This window comes from Microcebus murinus, chromosome 5, assembly GCF_040939455.1.
Source record: "Microcebus murinus isolate Inina chromosome 5, M.murinus_Inina_mat1.0, whole genome shotgun sequence".
NCBI lineage: Eukaryota > Metazoa > Chordata > Mammalia > Primates > Cheirogaleidae > Microcebus > Microcebus murinus.
Window position 1 is genome coordinate 42,724,926 of NC_134108.1, and position 22,500 is coordinate 42,747,425.

The 22,500-nt window shown below is 36.8% G+C and overlaps 1 protein-coding gene and 1 non-coding gene across 4 annotated transcripts; both read right to left on the reverse strand.

Moving 5' to 3' along the window:
- Positions 1-1,562: 1,562 nt before the first annotated feature.
- On the reverse strand, positions 1,563-17,659 carry RSPH4A (radial spoke head component 4A). 3 transcript variants are annotated; one of them, XM_012753827.2, is made up of 6 exons: positions 16,846-17,658; positions 11,103-11,337; positions 5,863-6,603; positions 4,223-4,373; positions 3,384-3,501; positions 1,563-1,948 (listed from the first exon to the last, which is right to left on the reverse strand). In XM_012753827.2, exons 1-6 carry the CDS (start codon positions 17,523-17,525, stop codon positions 1,711-1,713), a joined length of 2,163 nt encoding a protein of 720 aa, XP_012609281.1. In that variant the 5' UTR covers positions 17,526-17,658; the 3' UTR covers positions 1,563-1,710. The 3 variants fall into 3 exon arrangements, with proteins under 3 accessions (XP_012609281.1, XP_012609286.1, XP_012609282.1); XM_012753828.2 differs by having other exon boundaries at positions 1,855-2,881; positions 16,846-17,659; XM_012753832.2 differs by lacking the exon at positions 4,223-4,373 and having other exon boundaries at positions 1,806-1,948; positions 16,846-17,659.
- LOC142871320 (small nucleolar RNA U13) lies at positions 11,587-11,689 on the reverse strand. The gene has a single exon (XR_012919570.1). It is a non-coding gene; the product is annotated as a small nucleolar RNA U13 (small nucleolar RNA).
- Positions 17,660-22,500: the final 4,841 nt, after the last annotated feature.

The following is a 22,500-nucleotide window of genomic DNA, read 5'->3' on the forward strand; positions in this document are numbered from 1 at the left end:
AAAAGGATATTAAGCAACAAGAAAGAAAAGCCAAGTGTCTATTATATCATGAAAAACTGAACAAGAACCTACTTGAATTAACTTTTGTGAATTTTAGGTACTCCAACAAAGACCGAAAGTTGCATTTCAAGAATGAAATAGTATTGCCAACTGGAGAGTTGTGGAAACCCTTCTAATATTCTGTCTTTTGGACTAGTAACCAGTTCTCTATTTTATAATCCCCATGCAGTTATACTCTTTTCATTCGGGCAATATCTCTTACTAGATAATGTGATAACCTCCTAACTGGTCTCCCTGTCCCAAGTGTTGATTCTTTTGTCGTCCTTTCCGCACTTAAGCCAAAAACGTTCTAAAATACAAATATGTTTGTGTGACTTTCTAGTTGTTTTGTGTTTTTTTTTTCATTATGGGTAAAATCCAGACTTCCTATACAATCTGGCTTCTGCTTACCTCGCCAGGCTCACTCTTCAGAGGAAGTTTCATTCTTTCCAGACAAAAATCTTTTGCCAAAATGTAGCTAGTGCTGCTTAGAACCTTTCCCCTATAGCTTCCTGACCTGTTTAAATCTGGATTAAGCACACCTACCGCACGCTTGGTAATGTTACTCAAAGTGTAGCTTGGTGATCTGCAAACAGTCTGTGAGAAGGTAAGTGCAGAAATTGAGAACCGCTGTGTCATTTTATTTTACACAAATAACAGCAATGGATTGGAATTTTTAAAAATTAGTTCTTTACCACAGAATTACCACTGTTCTGTGGTACCCTGTAATATTTGTATCATAGTACTTGCTAAATTGCAATGTATTCTAATATTCTATTTATCTTTTTATATTCCTTTTTTGAATGAAAGCTCTGATTTCAGGAGCAGTGCCTAGTTTTTATTCATGGCTGCATGTTTGGTACATATAGGACTTAAAGATACTTTTTTTTTAGTGAAGGATAATTATGTTTTAGGGAAACAGTGGTGGAAATTTAATCTGAAGTCTCTATATTCCAACTAACCATATCTGTGCAAATTATTTTTCCTCAATCCCCAATCAGTTCAAATCAATTTATGTAGGATGAAGGAGTCAGATTGAGAGAGTAAAGTAACAAAAGGATTAAAAAATTTTCTTATAGTGTTTGAGCAGGTGATGGAATTATGATCACTTTCTGGGTGAAAAATGAATACACATACGCAGTACTTGCACACAGGATCACAGACCCAACCATAGGCAATTACACAGGCTTAAGAATACATGTTCTGGTTCACTTCTTACAAAGGTTAAGAATACATGCTCTAGTTCAGTGGTTGTCAGGTGGTTTTTATTTTGTGCAGTTTTTTTTTTTTTTTTTTGGTCTTTATACCCCTTGACACTTTTTAAAAAGTATTAAAGTTTCCAAGAAGCTTCTCTGTGTTATATCTTTCAATATTTGCCATATTAGAACTTAAACCTCAGAACTTTTTAAAACAAGAATACACAAGCACATTAGCCATGACCATTAGAGCAGTGTGATTGCTTCTCATTTAGCCTCCAGAAAATCTATTGAGCATCTTTCTATAAACACGAATAGTTATACACATGCAGTTCCAAGTTGTGTATTTTTAAGGAATGACATTTTGCAGATGAATAATTTCCTGTATGTGTGTATATACACATACACACACATATAAAATCAGTCCCACATAAGGAAGTGTATATCAGTGCCACATAAGACCAGGCTGATTTTCTTAGTCATAATCATCTTCATCATCTTCATCTTCCTCGGTTTCTTCATTCTTCTCAGCTGCAAGTACAACTGCTTCTTGTGCAGCCCTGAAAGCCTGCTCCTCTTCCACACTAGGGTCATCCATTTCTGTAATTTCTGGTCCACTGGGGTATTCTTGATAAACTGGTGGTGGAAATGGGGGTGTATAATTGTCTGGACTATACTTATTACCCCAGCCTATGTAGAGATTTTCAAACTTTCTATAAAAAAAAATCATATAATTTCTCAGTTAGAAAAGTTGACTCTTCTGTAATAAAGTGCTTAGAATATTATCGTCCCATTAAAAAAATTTTAAATGCTAACTGTGAAATATTTCCCAATGGTTCTACCTAAGAATTATTTTGATCTGAACCACTTAAGCTGGTTAAGAAAACCACTGGGCCAGACACTGTCAAAAGCTATCCTACAACTAGACCACAAGTAAAGGCCTTTTTTTATTCAGTTATTTTCAGGAAAACAGAAGTTACTATCTTTCATAAAGTTAGATTTTAAGAAATTGCTAACCCAGCAAATTCTTGGCTGGGTGAGGAGTTGGACTTGTGGTTTAAAACCTATGTGTTATTTTTCAGGCACAACCATAGGCAACTTCAAAGACCTTACCTGGCAGGCCTCACCCAGGGAAAGATGCCCTTCCCCACCAGACTTGGTGCACTGCCAATGCATTGCTGTCTCTAAGGGAAACTGCTGTCAAGGACGCTGGCCCCTCTGGCTGGCCGTGCTCTTCATATATTTGTATTCCTAGCCCAGGTGCCCTCATTTCTAGGTCTCTTTAGGAGAGGCCTTCTGGCATTTATTTTCCCCACTCTCTGTACTCAGTAATTTTCTATTTCTAGCCCTCACACCCTCCTCCTAGCCTCCGGGTCCAGAAAACTGGAGAAGCCTTTTGTTTGGGGACTCCCTTGTCAATGAGATGACCCCCATGACTCCATATCTATGATATCTGCATCTGTGGTGACCCACCCAACTCTCCACCAGTGGGCCATTCCATGGGGGAAAATGAGATGGGGAAGTCAATGCTTTTTCTTATACTATTACAGCAAATGATTAAAGACTTAACTCTCATTTTTGGCTTGTTGCTTTAATGGCTGCTCTGGCAACTCAGCTCTCTCTCCAGCTCAGCTGAGCTTCTGACACTGGATTATTTAGGGAAAAAATGAAACCATAAGAACCATAAATGGAAATGTATGTTATAAGTGAGGGATAAAAGGATTTTTAGTTTCCTCTTTAGGTCTTAATTCCTTTGAAAGTGATAGCCTAAATAAAGCAAATTTTTAATTATCTTTTATAGAGATGTCCAACAAAAATTACCTGAGATTTAAACTAAACATTGCTTAGAATTGCCTCCATTCATCTATTGAATGATGAAGTCAATTACCCAAATAATCACAGATGAAAAATTATGTCTTATTTTGATTAATTGGATAATTACGATGAAGGAGCAGAGGTCTGAATTACTCTAATGTCCTGAATGTGACACTTTACTGTATAATACAAATGTTATGTTAATCTTATGGCACATACCTAATACGCCAAAGATGAGTTGAAACAATAGCAGCTTAACATTCCAGTGATAATTCATAATTTCCATAGCTTAAATAGTCACAATCATGGTTTTGTAGGTGGTCAGATACTTACTTGCCATTGGAAAAGGCATATGCTCCAGGCCAACGGTTGGATCGAAGGACTGCAATAGCATATTGTGGAACAAGATTTGAGGATAATCGTGTTGTCCAAGGGGGTATATTTTGAATTTCTGCAACCCAAAGAGAAATTCAAAATCTTAACTCCTAAATAGACAAGAATCTACTGTGCAACAGAGAAGCTATTTTTATATTAATAAATCTTCATATACACACACATACACATTTGATATAGAAAGAAAATTAAAATATTAGAAGCTAAGTCAAGGATATTTGATGAATGTTTTAGAACAATGAAATTTGAAATATCTCCATTTTTGCAACAGAGACAAGACTTTATTAAGGAAGAGGAGGCTTATGTGGTAAAGGGAGTAATATTTGATGACCAAATGAAAGTTCAAATCATTATTATTAAAAAGATAAAGGGTTATAAGCATATATACTCCAAAACTGAAAGGGAAAAAACAAGAATATAGGGCCCAAAGTAGATTTTTTAAAAAGTACCATATATGGTATTTTAATATAATTATGTAGTTTGTTTATGATGTAGAATGCAAGACAAGAATGATACACAACTGTCAGCATTTTCAATAAGAGGCAGCCAACTTATGTTTCTTGTTTGCATCACTCCTTCAACTTTGTCAGAGAATATTGGCGTGCCAACTACATTCTTTACTCCCCATCATCCCAGAACACACAAAGGGGGAAAGGGATGAAACCTTGGCTCCTGTCCACGTTTTAGAGGTTTATAACTCTCCTATATTTCCTATATAATGTATATAGTATATTATATAGTTTGTGTATTTGTATGTGATAATAGCTATGTAAAATAACCTAAATCTTCAGAGATTGGTGTCAAAAGAGGAGGCCCCACTTCTGGTTCTATAAACTCAGGTTCTTCTCCTTTTTCTTCCTCTTTTTCTTCATCTTCTTCCTCTTCTTCCTCTTCATTTTTTTGTATAGGGTTGAACCAATTACAGCGACCCTAGGAATGAATTTTGCATGATTTATTCATTTATATTGAAGCGATTATCAGGATGGGGTTCACTGTGTACATATTTCATCAATTATTCATTTGGTTCATTTAACATGCCTTATTTTCCAAGTGCTATATTGATCTAGCTTCCTTCAAGGAAAAGACTGTATTATTTATTTCAAGAATTTACCAACTTCTTGAAGTTACAGAACTTGAGTGTTCAGTTATATTTTAAAATTAGCAGAAACTTAGTGAAAAAGGTAATAATGCATTTTGCTGGCTTGTAATAAATTACATGAAAGAGGTAAAGCTATGATGATGATAATGCTTAACAATAAAATTGTAAATGTGGTAATAAAGTTATGTATGAAGGTTTGAAGTTTATATTAATAATTTCTGATTTAATTAACTCTTATATAGAGATAATTAAGATTATATCTTATCTAGATAAAAGTATGATGAAGATGTTCTACCTGTGGGTGAGTCAGTATAGCAGAGAGGTTAAGAGGATGGACTCTGGGTCCATTCTGCACAACCTCATATCTGATTCTGTCACTTATTAGCTATATTCCCCTTGTCACATTTCTAAGCTCTCTGTTTCAATTTTCTCATTTGTAAAATAGCAAAACAAAACCCAGAGTACTATGTAATTGCCAGGGCCCCAGGAATCTTCAAACATTTTTTTATATTTTCAAATGGAAATATCAACTCTTTCATAGGGTTGTTGCCAGGATTAAATTATATATATGCTATTAACAGCACCTGGTGCTATATATAGTTGCTATATATCACTGTCTGCTTCTTTTTTGTTTTTGTTATACTCTTTTATTATTCTTGGCATAAAATTGCCATATTTTATAGAGATAGAATAAAAGAACTATTTTCAAAATTGATGTACTCATCTGTATTCAATATATAAAAAATAGAATAATTTCTGAACACATCAATCTAAATCGATACATCAATTGTCAAATACTCCACAGAAGTATTTGCTTTATTTCCATCTGAAAATATAAAAAAAAATGTTTGAAGATTCCTGGGGCCCTGGCAATTACATAGTACTCTGTGTTTTGTTTTGTTTTGTTTTCAAGACAAAGTCTCCCTGTCACCCAGGCTAGAGTGTAGTAGCATCATCATAGTTCACTGAAACCTCATATTCCTGGGCTCAAACGATCCTCCTGCCTCATCCTCCTGATTACCCGGGACTACAGGTGCACACAACCATGCCAGGCTAGTTTTTCTATTTTTTGTAGACAGAAGGTCTAGCTATTTTGCCCAGGCTGGTCTCAAACTCCTGGCCTCAAGTGATCCTCCTGCTTCGGCCTCCCAAAGTGCTAGGATTACAGTGAGCCACCACATCCAGCCGTTACCTATCTTTTCAATGATCTCTTTCTCTAGAGTCTCAAGGCCTTCATTTTGCATAGCTTTATGCAAGGTAGGGACAATTTAATAAACATTTGCTAATTAGCTTATAGTTTGAGAATCACAAAACCCATACCTGAGGGAGAATATGCTGTACATGATGAACCCAATTGGATAAGGATTCAACTAGATCAATCACTTGGATGCCTTCAAAATCTGTGTTTTCCTCAAAGCTATCTCGTCCACCTTCTACCTCTTCCTCTTCCTCTCCTTCCTCTTCACCAAACTGATAGAATCCTAGAGGACTGATGTGGGTTCCTGCTGAAATTCGGGCAATTTGTGCTCGTAAGTAATTGCTCTCATTTCCTGGGAATGGTGGGTAGCTTATGATGGGAGCATCCAATTGCCCAGTGAAAAATTTCTTGATTTTTCTTGCAATAACAATTTGTGCAGGTGTAACTGACGGTAACTTCACCCATGATGTTCCTGGTTCATTGCAAACAAAATAGACATATTTGTTGGCACCTGTCCTACTTTCTTCTTTTGGTATAGCCTGTGGGGCCTTGTAAAAGGACTTTGGTAGTTCATCTTCCTCATCTTCATCAGCTTCACTTTCTCCATTGTCCCTCTCCTCAGCTACATCTTCCTCTTCAACCTCCTCTTCATCTTCCCCCTCACGAAATTCCACTTCAGCTACAATATAATTCTTTTCCAGACCCAAGATCTTGCCCCAGAAGCGGCATCTTTGGATTGGGTGGGTGTCAGTAAGCTGCTTGAGGGCAAGAAATATGCGGTAAGTCTCATCTGTGCCCAAACCAATTCCAGCTTGTTCAAAATAAAAAGCAGACTCCATTACATTTGGAAGAGAGTTTTCTGCCTGGGAAAACAAATGCTGTGGTTAAAACTTTATCAATAAGGCGAATGCTTGTTTCCCTTTACTCTTTTATACATCTTGATATTAGCTCTACTTTTTCCTCTCCACTAATTTCTTCAACATTACTTTCAAGAGTTAACAATATTTGTATCTCCATAATATGATGAAATAAAAAAATAATTAAACCTAAATGAAATAAAATAGGAGAAATTACTTTAAAAAAGAGTTTGATCAAACTGATAATTCCTGAATTTCAATTCTTCTCTCATTACTTATAAATGTAACTTCTACCATTGTATCTTATACTGATTAATATATTATAATACCTACGTTGTTTTATGTGTGTATCTTAGGCAGAGAGATTTAATAACTATTAACAATAATGGTTCAACATCCCTGTTTTATGAAAAGTGTTTAAGAAACTCTCTTACTATCCTAAAATAAGATGTAGTATAACTTATGTACACACATATGTAGAAAAATATGGTTTTATATATGTTTATATTACCATATTTTAAAAAATATTCATTAAATACATGGTTTTATAAATATAGGGTAAATAAAAATCAACATGGCATCGTATATATAGGGTAACACAGGATAAAGGAAATGTATAATAAAGTAAATGCTCAGCATGACTACACTTGAAGACATAACATAGTTAGATACTTTCCTCTACTTAAATAATTTAAAACAATGAGGAAAAAAATAATTCTATAAAAGAAATATAGGATAATAAATAAGCAGAGTCTCAAGAAGATTATAGAGAAATATTTGTGAAAAGGTAGGAAAGAACCTTAACTGAGGTTAGGATAACTTGCAAGACAAAGTCATGACCCTCAAGATCAGGCATCCTCAAACTACAGCCTGTGGGCCACATATGGGCCGCCTAGCACATTTATCTGGCCCTCTGGGTGTTTTTGCGGCCACTGCGTGTCCTGCTTAAGCAGCCGAATCGTCCCGGGCCCACAGTGCGCACTCTCCAATGGTCTGAGGGACAGTGAACTGGCCCCCTGTTTAAAAAGTTTGAGGACCCCTGCTCAAGATGAAGAAATTGAGAGCACTTTGCTATCCTTATGTATGATGTGCTCTTATTTATAACTGTAGTGTCAATATAAATATAATGACATTTTTCAATTCTCATCTCATTGATTTAGATTTCTAAAACTTTTTCCTTGACATTTGCTGTACCACTCACTCTTGATCTTATTTGGCCCTCTAGTACTATTTCTTCCTAATCTCTTTAATTATTGGTTCCTTTTTCCTTAATTGAGCTGTAAATAGTGGTGTCCTCAAAATTTCCTTCTCAGTCATCTCATCACTCATTGCTGTAAGCTTGGAAGATTTCTTCCACACCCCGGCAAGTAACATACGGCTATTTAAAAATTTTCCCTCAAACTCTGACTTTTCTTCCATGTTTCATACCTGTAATTCTAGCCACCTAGGAGAAATTTTAATCTGAGTATTCTACAGATATCTCAAGTTAATATTTAATTCATATTTCAAAGTTCTCTCTTTTTTCTATATACTCTTTCTTCACCGATAATATCACTATGCCCTCAGTTTCTCACACCAGTAAGTCCTGTCATCCTTGCTTCCTCTGACTCCTTTGACCTTTAATATTTAAATAGTTACAGTCTTATTGATTTGAGCATATAACAATTTATTGGCATTATCCTCTCCTCTTTTACCCATTTCTGTCACATGAGTCACCATCCTTGCTACTTGTGCTATAACAAAAGGCTTCTAAATGCTCTCCTCCTTGCCCCGATTTTACCTCTTTTTTCATTCTCCTTTACATTACTACCAGAGTTATCTTTCTAAACCAAAAGCCAGACCATGTTATTCTATTAAAATCCTCTCATTGTACATAAGAAAGAAATTTCTTATAAACGTACAAAGAGCAGTCTGGCTTTAAGCACCTTGTTTGCTTCATATCCATTACTTATTCTCTCAAACTCACATTATTCTTTTCCAAACATGAAATAAACTTTACTGCTTTTTATCGTTCTTTTTTTCTCAAAATTTTATTCCTTATAGTCTTCACCTGGTGAACTCTGACTTATCCTCTATGACCCAAAAGAAATAATACCTCCACTATAAATCCTTGCCCAAGTCCCAATAGCAGAATTAGTTGTTCCATTCTGTCTTGTAGCCTGTTGTCAAAACAATATAATAACAATTGCTACCATTGATTAAATTCCTACTATATGCCATTATATATACCACCTCTACTCCTCAGGTTGTTTTCATATGATTATCCCTGAAGCTTAGAAAGTTTAGTCATTTGTTCAAAGTCACACAACTAGTACCTGATTGAATGAGGATTCTAACTCAGATCCGGCTAACTCCAAACCCCATGATTTTTTCTATCATATGAGGCTTCAACCACAGAAACAGCTCAATCTGGTTCAACTTTGCATAATAAATAGCAAGTTGTTTTTCAGTTGCCATAGACCCCAAGGTTGCAAGTTACATAACCTGAGCATGCACAGAGGAACCAGGAGTGTAGTGATAGGCAGAACCTAACTGCTAGGACCAAGAACTGGGATCTAATTAAGAAGCGGACACTTCATGGCATGATACATGATCCAATCAGATCAACCCTGGCATTACCTCATTGCAAGATCCAATCAAATCATGTCTCATTACTCTCTGCCTATGAAACCTGCCCCAGACCCCCAGCTTGGGAAAACAGATTTGAGCCCAGCTCCTGTTTCCTTGCTCAGCAGCTTTGCAATGAACTTTTCTTTCTACAAAATTTAGAAAGCAATTCTTTCTGCCTCACTGTTTGGCTCTCCCACTGGCAAATGCCCCCAATTTGGTTTGGTAACAAGGCTATCTATTTATTGTACTAATCAAATAGCTTTCCAATCTTTTTGTTTCTTTCACTGAACTGTAAACAAATTAAAGTCAGAAAAGTTTTTTTCACATGTATATATCAGTATCTGGTATGCAGTAAGTGGCCACAATGTTTGCGAATGAATGGGTGAATGAATAAATGAATGCTGAAGGCTAAGCATAGGAGTTCTGGTGTAGTCAAAGACAGGAATGAAATCATGAATACTCTAATCAGGTAAGTCTGGGACAGAGTTGGTCACGTGGCTTGTACTTCAATGCTTCAGAGACCTGCCTCTCTTCCTGTTCCTGCATCTTTCCACTCTCTGAGGTGGAGCTTTCAATCTTTAACTTATGACCCAGCTGTCCTAGGTTCTAAAACCAATCCTACCCTTTATGAGGAAAATGTGTGGGATCTGGTTAAGGGGATGAGGTTCCAGGATCAAAACAGCTTATTTGTGTTCTCATCCCATATCCTAGTTTAGGATGCAGATCCCTACCATGTAATCTTATGTCTACAGATAACATAATGCCCCATTCTTATATTGAAATCTGACCTTTCTTTGATTAAAAGTCTTCCAGGAACATATCCATTTGCCTGGTCTCCACATGCTGTTTGCTTCCAGATTCATCATCACTATATATTGCTACATAACCATATGCCACCTTGTTAAAGCTGTTTGATGTCAACTTCTTGACATATATCACCTGTTACTTCTGTCTGAGTAGTAGGGATCTCACTGTGTCAAGTTGGGTTTCGTATCACAGGCTGCTGAGCCCTAGAGGGTACATCTCCCGTCTAAGTCTCTCTCTTACATTTTCCCTGATGGAGTCCTTTTTGGAAGGACTCTATATCTTACTCCAAACATCAGATTTGCAAGTACATAGATATATCTTAAATAGTCTAGTGGTAATAGAATATGGAAGCTCGGCAAACATGTATAAAGGCATTTAGAAAATAAAATGTTGGATACTATTTTGAAATATTTGAAGCTAAAATTTCTGTGATCCACCAGATTTTATTCTTTAATTATAGCTTTGCTCTCTTCTGTCACCAAATTTTTCTCTAAATATTTTCAACAACTTGTCTATCAAGATCAAAAGAAGTATTTTACACCTCTCCTCTTGTATTATGTCTCATTCACATAATATGCATAATATCAAACCATAATATGAGAAGCTTGCCTTAGAAGAGAATACAAATGCTATCAGAAATACTTATAAATTTTCTAGCAGGTTAAAGGAGAAAATATACAATTTGATTTAAAATCTAATTTTAACTATCTGAAATACATTCATTATTCAGCAAATATTTAACAAGAAACAGTTATATACCCAGATCTATATTAGGCACCTTGGAGATTATAATATATAAAGAATCCATTTTCCCTAATATCAAGAAACTTAGCTCACAAACGTATAAGAAATAGCTAAGGCTTGTAAAATACTAAAACACAATGCGACAAAATAAGAAACCCATAAACAAGGAAATGAGTGGTGTGAAATGAGGTTGATTGGAGAAAGGTGGAAGAGATTTTTTTTAAAAAGATACATATTCAACTTAAGAAGCTATAAAGGACAGGTGATATAAACTTAAAGCCACAACTCATGCATCCCAAATAAAAACTTAAGATTTAACTATAAAATTTATAATAGTAACTTACTATTTCATCTTCCAGTTCTTGGTCAACTCCTTCCAAATGTCCCTGAAGAAAAAGAGCCTTTTGCTTCTCTGCTATTTCATAGGTTGGAAGCATCTCCTTCTCATTTTGGAGTGTATCTAATTTTTTACTAAAATGTGCCATCTTCACATCTTGACTAATATTTTCAATGATGTCAACAGCATTTTCAGGACGCTCATCTAGTATCTTAGTCAGCATACTAGAAAGATGATCATATCTACTCAAACAGAGAAAATTCCAGACAGTATACATGTCAGGAGCATTTGAAGAAGCATTTCACACAGATTCAACTGGTTGGTTTTTAGGAAACTGCAATATTTTGATGCCTTCAGAGATTTTCAGGGGAGAAACACTTAAGGTAATTTCTACTGTGCCCGAAATAACCTATTCTAGAATTTTCCTTTGGAAATGCCTCCAATAGGATATGAATGTTTAAGGTTTTTTAAATTTTTAAATTATTTTTTCATGTCAATGGGTAATGTGCCAATGTTGTAACAAGAGTTAAGGGAGGTACATCTCACAGGTGCACGTGAACACCTAATCATCACACTGAAGAACTATGAAAGGATCAGGATGATTAAGTTATTAAAGAAAAACATATTACAACAAGATACATATTCCATATCAGGTACCTTTTCACATTTTATTTCTGAAATTAAAACCTCTTGGTTATATATTTAAAAGTGATTAACATTACTTTTTACTCTTTTATTCTAAATTCTTTTTATTCCCTTTCTTCTACTCTCACCAAATCCAATTTAATTTCTTATCCTGTGTACTCTAAGATCTGTTCCTTTCATTCCATTTTTTAAAAGCCAATTATCTACTTCAGTGTTTTTTAGATCTTTAGACAGAGAATACATTTCATATTGCAAACTCCAGCCACACACAACTAAAACAAAGGTGTCATTAAATTTACCTTTATTAAAATGAAATGCACTCTAATATTTTGTTCTGTTCTATTGAAAACACTGCCCTAGCTTTTTATTTCACATTAAAATTAGTGTAATTGCCTCTACCCTCCCATTAATTCATTACGTTCTATACACAACTGCTAGTGTGTGCTTTTTCAAATACCAGATTCACAATGTGGATTTACCATTTAAGAGGCCAAAAAGGTTGTCAAAGTGCTCTCATGTCATGTTAAAGTGCTCTTTTCTTGAAATGAAACTCCTCTGCTTAACGTGAAAACTTGGATAAACTTGCCTCTTTGGGGGACATTCATTGTATTTCTCCAATTTTGTTTCTAATTATTAATTCAACTAGACTTTCTGTCTCAGCAAAGCAAATCTAATAAAAATAACTTTCATACATTTGCTAAGTCCTACCATAGGCCTTTACTTCCTATGTCCCATATATATTATTTCTCTCCAAAAATAATTTAAAACTCCCTTTATCCTCAAGGACTTAGCACTCAAGTCATTCTCTAACCGTTCTTTCTCAGTTTAGAGTAGCCCTTTCTGAAAATACTAGTGTGCTGCTATGAAATTTTATGCATTATGTGTTTCCTATTCAGTAACTGCCTTAGGTTCTACAATGGCCAAGATTTGCATTTTGTTTTTTATGTATCTCCTCTCTTATTATAGTGAAACAAAACAAATAGATGTTTACTAATAGCCTACTTTCTATTGATTTGAGCTATTTTTTTTCTTTAATGTCTGTATTTGTCTAACGGACTTTAAGGAAGTCAAAGAAAAATATGTAGATTATGTGGGCAACCAATGTAAAGGGCAGTTAAAAATATAACATGACATTTGAAGAATATATCATTCTTTCCTCAAATATTACTATTTTTATAAATGAACAGAAATGTTTTCACTAGGAGTTTCTTTAGAACTTCATCAAACTTCCTTACTATTCATTTAGTGTTGAAACTCATGGAGAAGCCTCAAGACTAAAAATACTTTTGCTTAACAGGCAAAAGCTGGGTTTGTAATTGGAGTGTTTGATTTGCTTCAATAGGGGCTGTGTATGATATAACATCACATTTTCATTAATTTTCAGGTTTCAATATAATGTCTATATGTGCTTTATTCCTTGTTCTTCAGTCCAGATATTATATAAATGTTCTTTAAATCCACACCTGAAAATGCCTTTGTGTAAAATTATGAAGTATGTTTATTAGATTTTGATTCATAATTATAGTTTTTTTAATTAGGGAGGATTAATAACTTGTTCTAAAGAATGGTAGAAAAGAAGGAAGCAATTCTTATCTGTGAGCTTTTTGTTCAATGATGAAAAAACATTTTCAGATCCTATATTTTAGTCAAAGTTTGTTTTAAGAAATTTTAATTTTTTTTAAATTGACAATTAATTGTAGATATTCATGAGGCTCACAGTAATGTTTTAATACATATGTATGGTAATGAAATCAGGGTAATCAAAGATTGTTTTAATTACCACACAAGTAACTTTTGTAGCTGTCAGATTAGATCTGCATATAAGAGACAGAGTTAAAATAATCTTTTAGTAAGCAGTTTTTAACTACAGGGTCTGAAGTATTTAGAAGATAACAGTGTTTATTATGGAAGATATTTGTTTATTACCTCAGATATAGCATTTGGAAATAAAATTAAATTTATATATGTAAGCAATGTCAGTTATACAATAATTCAATAAAGGAAATTTTCTCATTTCATGTTTTTGTATTCAGTTTTAAATTGTTAGTTAACTCCCTGGGCATGGTGGCTCACATCTGTAATCCCAGCACTGGGCAGGAGGATCACTTAAGGCCAGGAATTCAACGTTATATTGAGCTATGATCGTATGATCGCACCACTGTTCTCCAGCCTGGGTGACAGAGTGAGACTCTGTCTCTTAAAAAAAATATATATATATATACATATATAAATTGTTAGTGAACTCGTATGTATTTATAATGCACTCTTTTGCAATTTTAACAAGTTTATAAATTCATGCTTGTTATTTAATCCAGGGCATTGTAACAAGAAGTTTATATCAGAAATTCCAGTGGAATCCATTAGTGAGTAGCAACTCACATTCTTGCAGCTTAAGTAAATTGTAGTTTAAAATAACTTATATATAATATTTTAAATTTCCAATCTTGGGTTTAACAAAAGATTTCTCACATAAATATTTTTTATTCATATTTTTTAAAGCCTAATAATAGCTGCAAATATTTGACACATTATATATTCAGTAGACATTCATTTAATATTTACTGATTAATCAGGAAGCACTTCAGCATATTATGATGAGAATTTGTGATATTGTGATATATATATATATATTGGTTTTCACACACAGTTTTTGGCTCATAACTGCTATTGTCTTGTTATTTCTCCCCAAGGCGGGCCTTGGAAACTAAAAATATACTACAATCTTCCCCTATGTCTAGCCATAAAGAAATTTTCTGACTTACCTTGTCTAGTTATAGGTCATAAGACCCCCATCTCAGAAGGAGTCTTATGCCACATCAGATAAGAAGGAATGCTGCACAGAGAGGCCAAGAAGAATCTGAATAGACAAGCCTTGCTGGGTTTCCGAAATCAGTCTATTAGTATTAGATCATACCCTTTTTGTCCACTCACATTTCTACATGGTTGTCAATCATGCCTATCCATTGAAGTCTCCTTAAAAGGTCCAACAGGGCAGGATTCCAAGAGTATCTGGGTAGCTGAACATGTAGAGGTTCCTGGAGGATGGCTTGTTTGGGGAGGGCATGGAAAGCCTGCACCCCTTCCCCTATACTTTTCCCTGTGCATCTTTTTATCTGAATCCATGTAATATCCTTTATAGTAAGTTGGTGAATGTAAGAATTTCCTTTAGTTCTGTGAGCCCTCTAGCAAATTAATCAAACCCAAAGAGGTGCTTGTGGGAATCCCAACTTGCAGCTGGTAAGTCAGAAGTTCTGTGGGCCCAGACTTATGTCCGGTATCTAAAGTGGGGGGTGGTTTTGTGGAACTAAGCCCTCAACCTGTGGGATCTGATGCTATCTTCAGGTAGACAGTATCAACATTAAATTGGAGGACGCCCAGCTGGTGTCCACTGCAGAACTGACCGCTTGTTTGTTGGTGGGGAAACCCCCTCCCCTACATTTGGTCACAGAAGTCTTCTATGGTGATTATTGTTGAGAGAATAGAAAAAGCACTTTGAGTTTTCATGAGTTTTTTCTCCAGAAAACTGAACTACATTTGGAAGCTGTGTACTTTAGTCTCTGTGCTCCATTCATTCATTCTTATTCAATTAATAGTTGATAGCTTCGTGCTAGACACTAAGTATATAGCGGCATACAAAACTCACACAGTCCTGGGGCTCTGGGGCCTGCAATCTAGTGGGAGAGTCAGACATTAAAACATAAGTGTGTATATATATATATATATATATATATATATATATATATATAATTAAAAATGGCATTATGTGCTATGAAGGGCAAGAATAGATGTTATAATAGCATTTTATAGAAGCTGAGTTTGGAGAATGAGGAGCCAGCCAGGCAAAGACTCAGGGAAGAACTCTGCTAGGCAGAGGGAGCAGCATGGGAACTGAAGCCATGGGCTGGCTGGATGGAGCACAGCGATGGAGCGAGAGGTAAGAGTCAGGGAGTGCTATGAGCCACTGGAATCCTGAGCAAATTAGGTTCTCCAGACTCAGTCCCCTCCTTTAAAAAACAAATAGATTGTATTAGATGTTTTCTAAAATCCCTTGTAGCCCTAAAATTCTGTTGACTCTATGATTATGTAACCCTGGAAGCAAGAATATCTAGGAATCTATTCTCATCACGAGTTCTAATTAAAGATATAATGGGTTGGCCAGAACATACCTGGGTCATTGGTCATCACATTTTAAGAGAGACCTGGATTAAATGGCAAGTATTCTGCGTGGTCTATAAAGTGAGCAATTCTCCCAGTTTGCCCACAACTAAAGGATTTCTTAGGATACAGAACTGTCAATGCTCAAATCAGTGCAGTCCTGGCAAACTGGGATGGTTGGTCACTCAAACACTGGTCTGGGTGGGAACTGAAAACCAAGCCATGCAAACACTAGAATGCTTAGATTAGACATTAGCTTGCTAACACTGGTAGAAAATTGCTTTTTATATGCATCTTGGAAAGATGTTTGGACTTTATGGTTCTTGTTGTCTCATTCAAGCCTGATACTCCATAATTCCTAGGTTTTATTTCTCTGTGTGTGTCTGGGGTATTTAACAAAGCTAGAAGAAAATTAAAAATTAAAAAAAAAGAAGCTAGAAGAATCTCTACCAGTGACTGTTTTGAGTTCTGTGATTCAAGGACTTAAATCACTAACTCTCTTTTACTAATGCAATCTTTTCAAATATAATTCTATTCACCCAGAGTAACACATTGCGCGCCAGGCATGGTGGCTCATGCCTTTAATCCTACCACTTTGGGAGGCAGAGGCAGAAGAATCAGTTGGGGCTGGGAGTTCGAGACCAGCCTGAGCAACACTGAGACCCCATCTCTACAAAAAATAGAAAAATTAGCTGGGTATGGTGGGCCACACCTGTAGGCCAGCTACTCCTGAGGCTGAGGCAGGAGAATCGCTTGAGCCCAGGAGTTTGAGGTTGCAGTGAGCCATGATGACACCACTGCACTCTAGCCCACGTGACAGAGTGAGACCCTGTCTCAACAAAACAAAACAAAAACAAAACACCAAAGAAACACACTCTCACACAGAGAAACACCCTTCTGCTTTGCCAAACTTTTCTCTCTCTCTCTCTTTTTTTTCCTCCAAGACTTACAGATTCAAGCCCGACTTGCTACTGGTCTTCAGCAGGTAAGCCTTGGCATTCTGAATGGCTGTGTCAAGCACACTGGGCACCGCCTCAGAGGCCCCAGGCCGGAGCTGGTCTAGCTCATGTTCACTGTTTGAGTCTTCCTCCTGAAAAGTGTGAAATCTCAGCTCTTTTTGTTTAGAGTTGCTATAGCTCACATCCGTTGATCCACACACGTGAGATTTGGGTTGCTGAGACTGTTGAAAGGTGTTTGCCTCGGGCTGGCCTGTGTGATGAGGAGTGGATTCTCTTTTGTCAGGCGATTGTTCCAAAGGATCAGAATGAAGCGTCCCAGCTTCCAGAGTCACACTAGCTGTCCTGTCTGACCGCAGTGCTGCGACAAGGTCCTCTCTGGATAGAGCCAGGGGAGAAGGAGTGGGAGAGGGCTCCTGTAGAGAGGCTGGGGAAGATGACGCTCCTGGTTCTTTGGGGTCACCCAGAGACGTGATGACTTTAGACTGGGGGCTCCAAGGAGGCCTGCTTCTGGGCTGGGGTCCAATATCTGGTCCCAGCTCCTCCTCCAAGGGCTCAGAGGACTCTGGCTCAGGAGACTGAGGAGAAGCTGCTGTCTTTCCTTCCCATGGCGGCCCTGCTTTTCCTGGTTCTTGGTTTTCTTGTTCTTGCTTCAGGGAGGTCAAATCTTCCATGGAAGGTGTCAAGAGAAAAAAAAAAGGTCTGGATAAAGGGGGCGTGCAAATATGGAAGGAGACAACGCAGGACAGTCGCTTTGCCGCTGCTTCCTAAGCGAGTTCTGGGCGGTAGTTGCTCAGCAAGGTGCAGCGTCCTGTCTCCATAGCAACCCCGGGCCGGTTTCCTCTAAGAACAACAATGCACGCCTGTTGCCAGGATTCGAGGGAGGAGACTAAAAACGATGAAAATCTTAGATTTGTGATTTGGTGGAGCCCCTGCCCCTCTTTCTACTGCAGCCAATCCGACCTGGACTCCCTGAGTCCTGGTTGGAAACCCGAGAACTCCTCGTTCTGAGTCCGGAGCATAAATAGGAGGAACGGCGACCCCGCGCGGAAGAGCGGGAGATTTTTACAGGTCTGGGAGTTTGATCCAAGTTGTGGTTTGCTGAGCGAGGCGTGCGTTAGTGGAGAGTACAGACAGTGCACTTACAGAGGGAGGGGGGCAGGGGGAGAGGGCGAGAGAGACAGAGAGAGAGAGAGAGAGACAGAGAGAGAGAGACAGAGAGAGAGAGAGAGAGCGCGAGAGAGAGAGAGCGCGAGAGAGCGAGAGAGAGACAGAGAGAGAAAGAGAGACAGAGAGAGAGAGAGAGAGAGCGAGAGAGAGACAGAGAGAGAGAGCGCGAGAGAGCGAGAGACAGAGAGAGAGAGAGAGAGAGGGCGAGAGAGCGAGATTGAGAGAGAGAGAGAGAGAGAGAGAGAGAGAGAGAGAGAGAGAGAGGGCGAGAGAGCGAGATTGAGAGAGAGAGAGAGAGAGAGAGAGAGAGAGAGAGAGAGAGAGCGCGAGAGAGCGAGAGAGAGAGACAGAGAGAGAAAGAGAGAGAGAGCGCGAGAGAGCGAGAGAGCGAGAGAGAGACAGAGAGAGAGAGCGCGAGAGAGCGAGAGACAGAGAGAGAGAGAGAGAGAGGGCGAGAGAGCGAGATTGAGAGAGAGAGAGAGAGAGAGAGAGAGAGAGAGAGAGGTGAGAGGGAGAAACTTTGGACTCTGGGGATGTTGGAGGTGTGGGTGACAGTGGAATCCCAGTGTACAGACCAGGAGAGCCCAAGTCTTATACTTAAGAGTGATGTCTCATCTGTGCTAACCGACCTACTACGGAGACTTTTGGAGAATAAACAAAGAAGTCTTGAGTTTCGTTCTTCCCTCTTATATGAAATCTTTCTGATGAGTAGGCAGAATATTACCTTCCGTGAGAAGGTGATGTAGAAAATTTACCCTATATTATAAATAGACAGTTCACAGGTTATCTGGTTTTCTGACTACTGAAATTCGAATTAACACTACACTACATTGGCATAATATAACTTTTATTTGATCATCTAAATGTGATTTCATAATCTTGCAATGATTTAAGGTCAGGATTATGACTATTAATTTATACTCTGCAGTGTCCAACATGAAGAAGGTATAGAGGAAGGGACCATATCTAGCCTTGACTATAATCCATAAATTAATTAAAGTCTTTAATATTAATCTGTTCTGCATTTGTCTCTCTTTTAAAATATACCAACTCTTAACTGGTATTTGACCCTTTACATTGAAATGACTTCAATTTAGTAAAATGTTTGTCATAAATTCTAAATTAATGAGAGAACATAATACTCCTCCACCCAGTTTGATAATTTGATAAAAGCTTTGGATTTTTACTATTTCCCAAATCCACATGTGGGCACACACAAAAAATGTTGCATATAATTTCTGCTGGCACATGACTCTTTAAAGTTAGACTCCCGGGATTTAAATAGAATGTTTGGGGTTCTAAAAACAAAGCAAAAGGTTAGGATAAACTAGAAATAGAAATTGGGTTATTTTGATAATTGGTAGAAGGGTTGAAGGAATTAGCATTTTTTCTCTTCTTTCCTCCCTTGCAGCTGGCAGGCTATGATGGAGGCTTTTTTTCTTGGAAAGATAAGATTGAGCAGGGTGGTAGGGATGGGAGAAAGGAAGCGTGAAGGGACAGACTTAACTTATCTTTCCACTTTAGGAAAGAAGAGCAATTGAAAGGAACAACCTAAGAAAATGCCTATTATTATTCCTTCTTCATTTTCAGCCCAAAGCTCTAACTAGACTTCAACTATAGTAATCTTAAAGTTGCTTCTCATTGCTCTTAGGATAAAGACCGAAGTTCTTAGCCCACTTTCCTTCTCATCTTCAACTTAAGCCATTTAATGCTAGCTTCATAAAATGGGTTGAGAAGTGTTTCCCCCTTTCCTATTTTGTGGAATAGATTGTGTAAAATTGGCATAATTTCTTTAAATTTTTAGTAAATTTTATAGTGAAACTGTATGGGTTTAGAGAGTTCTACTTTAACAGGATTTTAACTACAAATTCAACTTTTAAACATAGTTATAGGACTATTCAGGTGATCTCTTTAATCTTGGATACATTTTGGTAGTTTGTGATTTTAAAGGATTTTATGCATTTTATTTAAATTGTTGAATTTATGTATGCTGGGTTCTTTGTAGTAATCCCTTCTTATCCTTTTAATATTTGTGGAGTCTATAGTGATATCTTCTTTTTCATTCATGATTTTGATGATTTGTCTTCTCTTTTTTCATCAGTCTTATTGGAAGCTTATAAATTCTATTGGATATTTATTATAAAAATTGGTTTGAGTTTTATTTCTCTATTGTTTTTTTTGCAATTTCATTGATTTCTGTTCTTACTTGTTTCTTTCCTTCACCTAACTTTGTCTTTATTTTGCTCTTCTTTAGCCTAGTATCTTGAGGTAGACTTGGATTATTGATTTGAGGTCTCTTTTTTAATATAAGCATTTAAGGTTTTATACACTCTCTTTATGCATTCTTTCAGCTCTATCTCACAGATTTTGATGTCTTATTTCCTTTTCATTCAGTTCAATATATATTTTAAAATTTCCCTTGAGAATTTCTCATTGACCTATAAATTATTTTGAAGTGTGGTTTTTAATTTCTACATGTTTGGAGATTTTCTTATTTTTTTTTCTGTGATTAATTTATATATAATTATATAATTCCATTACTATCTGAGAATATACTTTGTATAATGTTATGTCAAAGTTAAATTTCTGATTTTGGATTTATTTTATTTGGTATTTACACAGCTTCTTAAATCTGTATGCTTATGCTTCTCACCAAATTTTAGAACTTTTCAGCCATCCTGCACTAATTCTTTGTTTTTGCTATTCCAATGAAACAAATGCTAGAAGCTTTGTTATATTGTTCTGCAGATCCCTGAGTTTCTAGCCTTTTTTTTTTTTTTTGGACTATTCACCTTATAAAGCTCAGTTAGATAATTTCTATTGATTTATATTCAAGATCATTGGTTATTTCCTCTGTTGTTTTCATTCTGCTTTTGAGCTCATCTAGTTAGTTTTTAAATGTTATTTTTTTTTCAATTCTAAAATTTTCATTTTATTCTTATTTCTTCCCTTATTTGTTCGCTGAGATTTTCTTTCTTTCTTTCTTTCTTTCTTTCTTTCTTTCTTTCTTTCTTTCTTTCTTTCTTTCTTTCTTTCTTTCTTTCTTTCTTTCTTTTTCTTTCTTTCTTTTTTTTTTTTTTTTTTTTTTTTTTTGAGACAGAGTCTCACTTTGTTGCCCAGGTTAGAGTGAGTGCCGTGGTGTCAGCCTAGCTCACAGCAACCTCAAACTCCTGGGCTTAAACTATCCTCCTGTCTCTGCCTCCTGAGTAGCTGAGACTACAGGCATGTGCCACCATGCCCAGCAAATTTTTTCTATATATATTAGTTGGCCAATTAATTTCTTTGTATTTATAGTAGAGACTGGGTCTCGCTCTTGCTCAGGCTGGTTTCGAACTCCTGATCTCGAGCAATCCGCCCGCCTCAGCCTTCCAGAGTGCTAGGATTACAGGCGTGAGCCACCATGCCCAGCCTGGGATTTTCTGTTTTTCCATTTGTTTCAAGGGTGTTTATATTTGCTTCTTGGAGCATGTTTATGATAATTGCTTTAAAATCTTTGTTAGCGAATTCCAACACTTGTGCCATCTTGGCATTAGCATCTGCTGTCTTTTTTTATTTAAGCTGAGAATTCTTCGTTTTTGGTATGACAAATAATTTGGATTGTATCCTAGATATTTTTATATTTTGAGACCCTAGTTCCTATATAAATCCTCTATTTTAGTAGGTGGTCAACTTTCTTAAATTCATAGTATATGTCCAAATCCAATTTTATGACCCATAGTTTGAAAGTCACATTAGTATTTTTCAAAACCTGTGAAGTAAAATTCTGGTCTGCCTCTGTATGTGCTACAGAGAGGTCAATTTGAAATATCAGTAGTATTCACACAATAGTTTGGTTTTCACAGCTTTTGTTGTGTTGATTCTTATTGATTTTATGCATAGGCCATTTGGGATTTTGCTTAGAAATTTATATGTAGACTTAGAGAATTCCACTCCACCCCAGCCTCCTATCCATATTCTTCACCCCATTCTGTAATTGAGAGGGTGGTGAGCTACCTCTTTGCCTTTGTTCACTTAATGAAAATGAGGGAAATAGGCATTGCCTCTGCTCCTATTAATGCAGGGTGAGGATGATTGACAGGACTCTATCTCACAGTCTCCACAAATGCAGGGCTCAGTGGGGAGGGGAGGAGATGCCACGTCTCCTTGTGCTCATGTAGAGATGGGATGGTTGAACAGGCTATAACCCACTGGCTCTGCAGTACCCAATGTGCAGGAGACAGAGTGTGACTTCTACCTTCATCTTTGCCTTGAGTAGAGTCAGTAGCATAAAAAATGATTTTGCAAGGCTTCTCTTTTCTCATTCTTTGTCTATGGAAAGCAGACCTTTTTAGGGCTTTTCAAAGTCTGTGCACATTGGAATTTCCAGGTGTAGATTGCTGTAGTGTCCAGGCTTGGATATGTAGGAGGTAAAAATAAACAACAGAGAGTTCACCACTAGGTCATCCCTGAAGTTCTGTGATCTTTGGCCAGTCTTTCTTC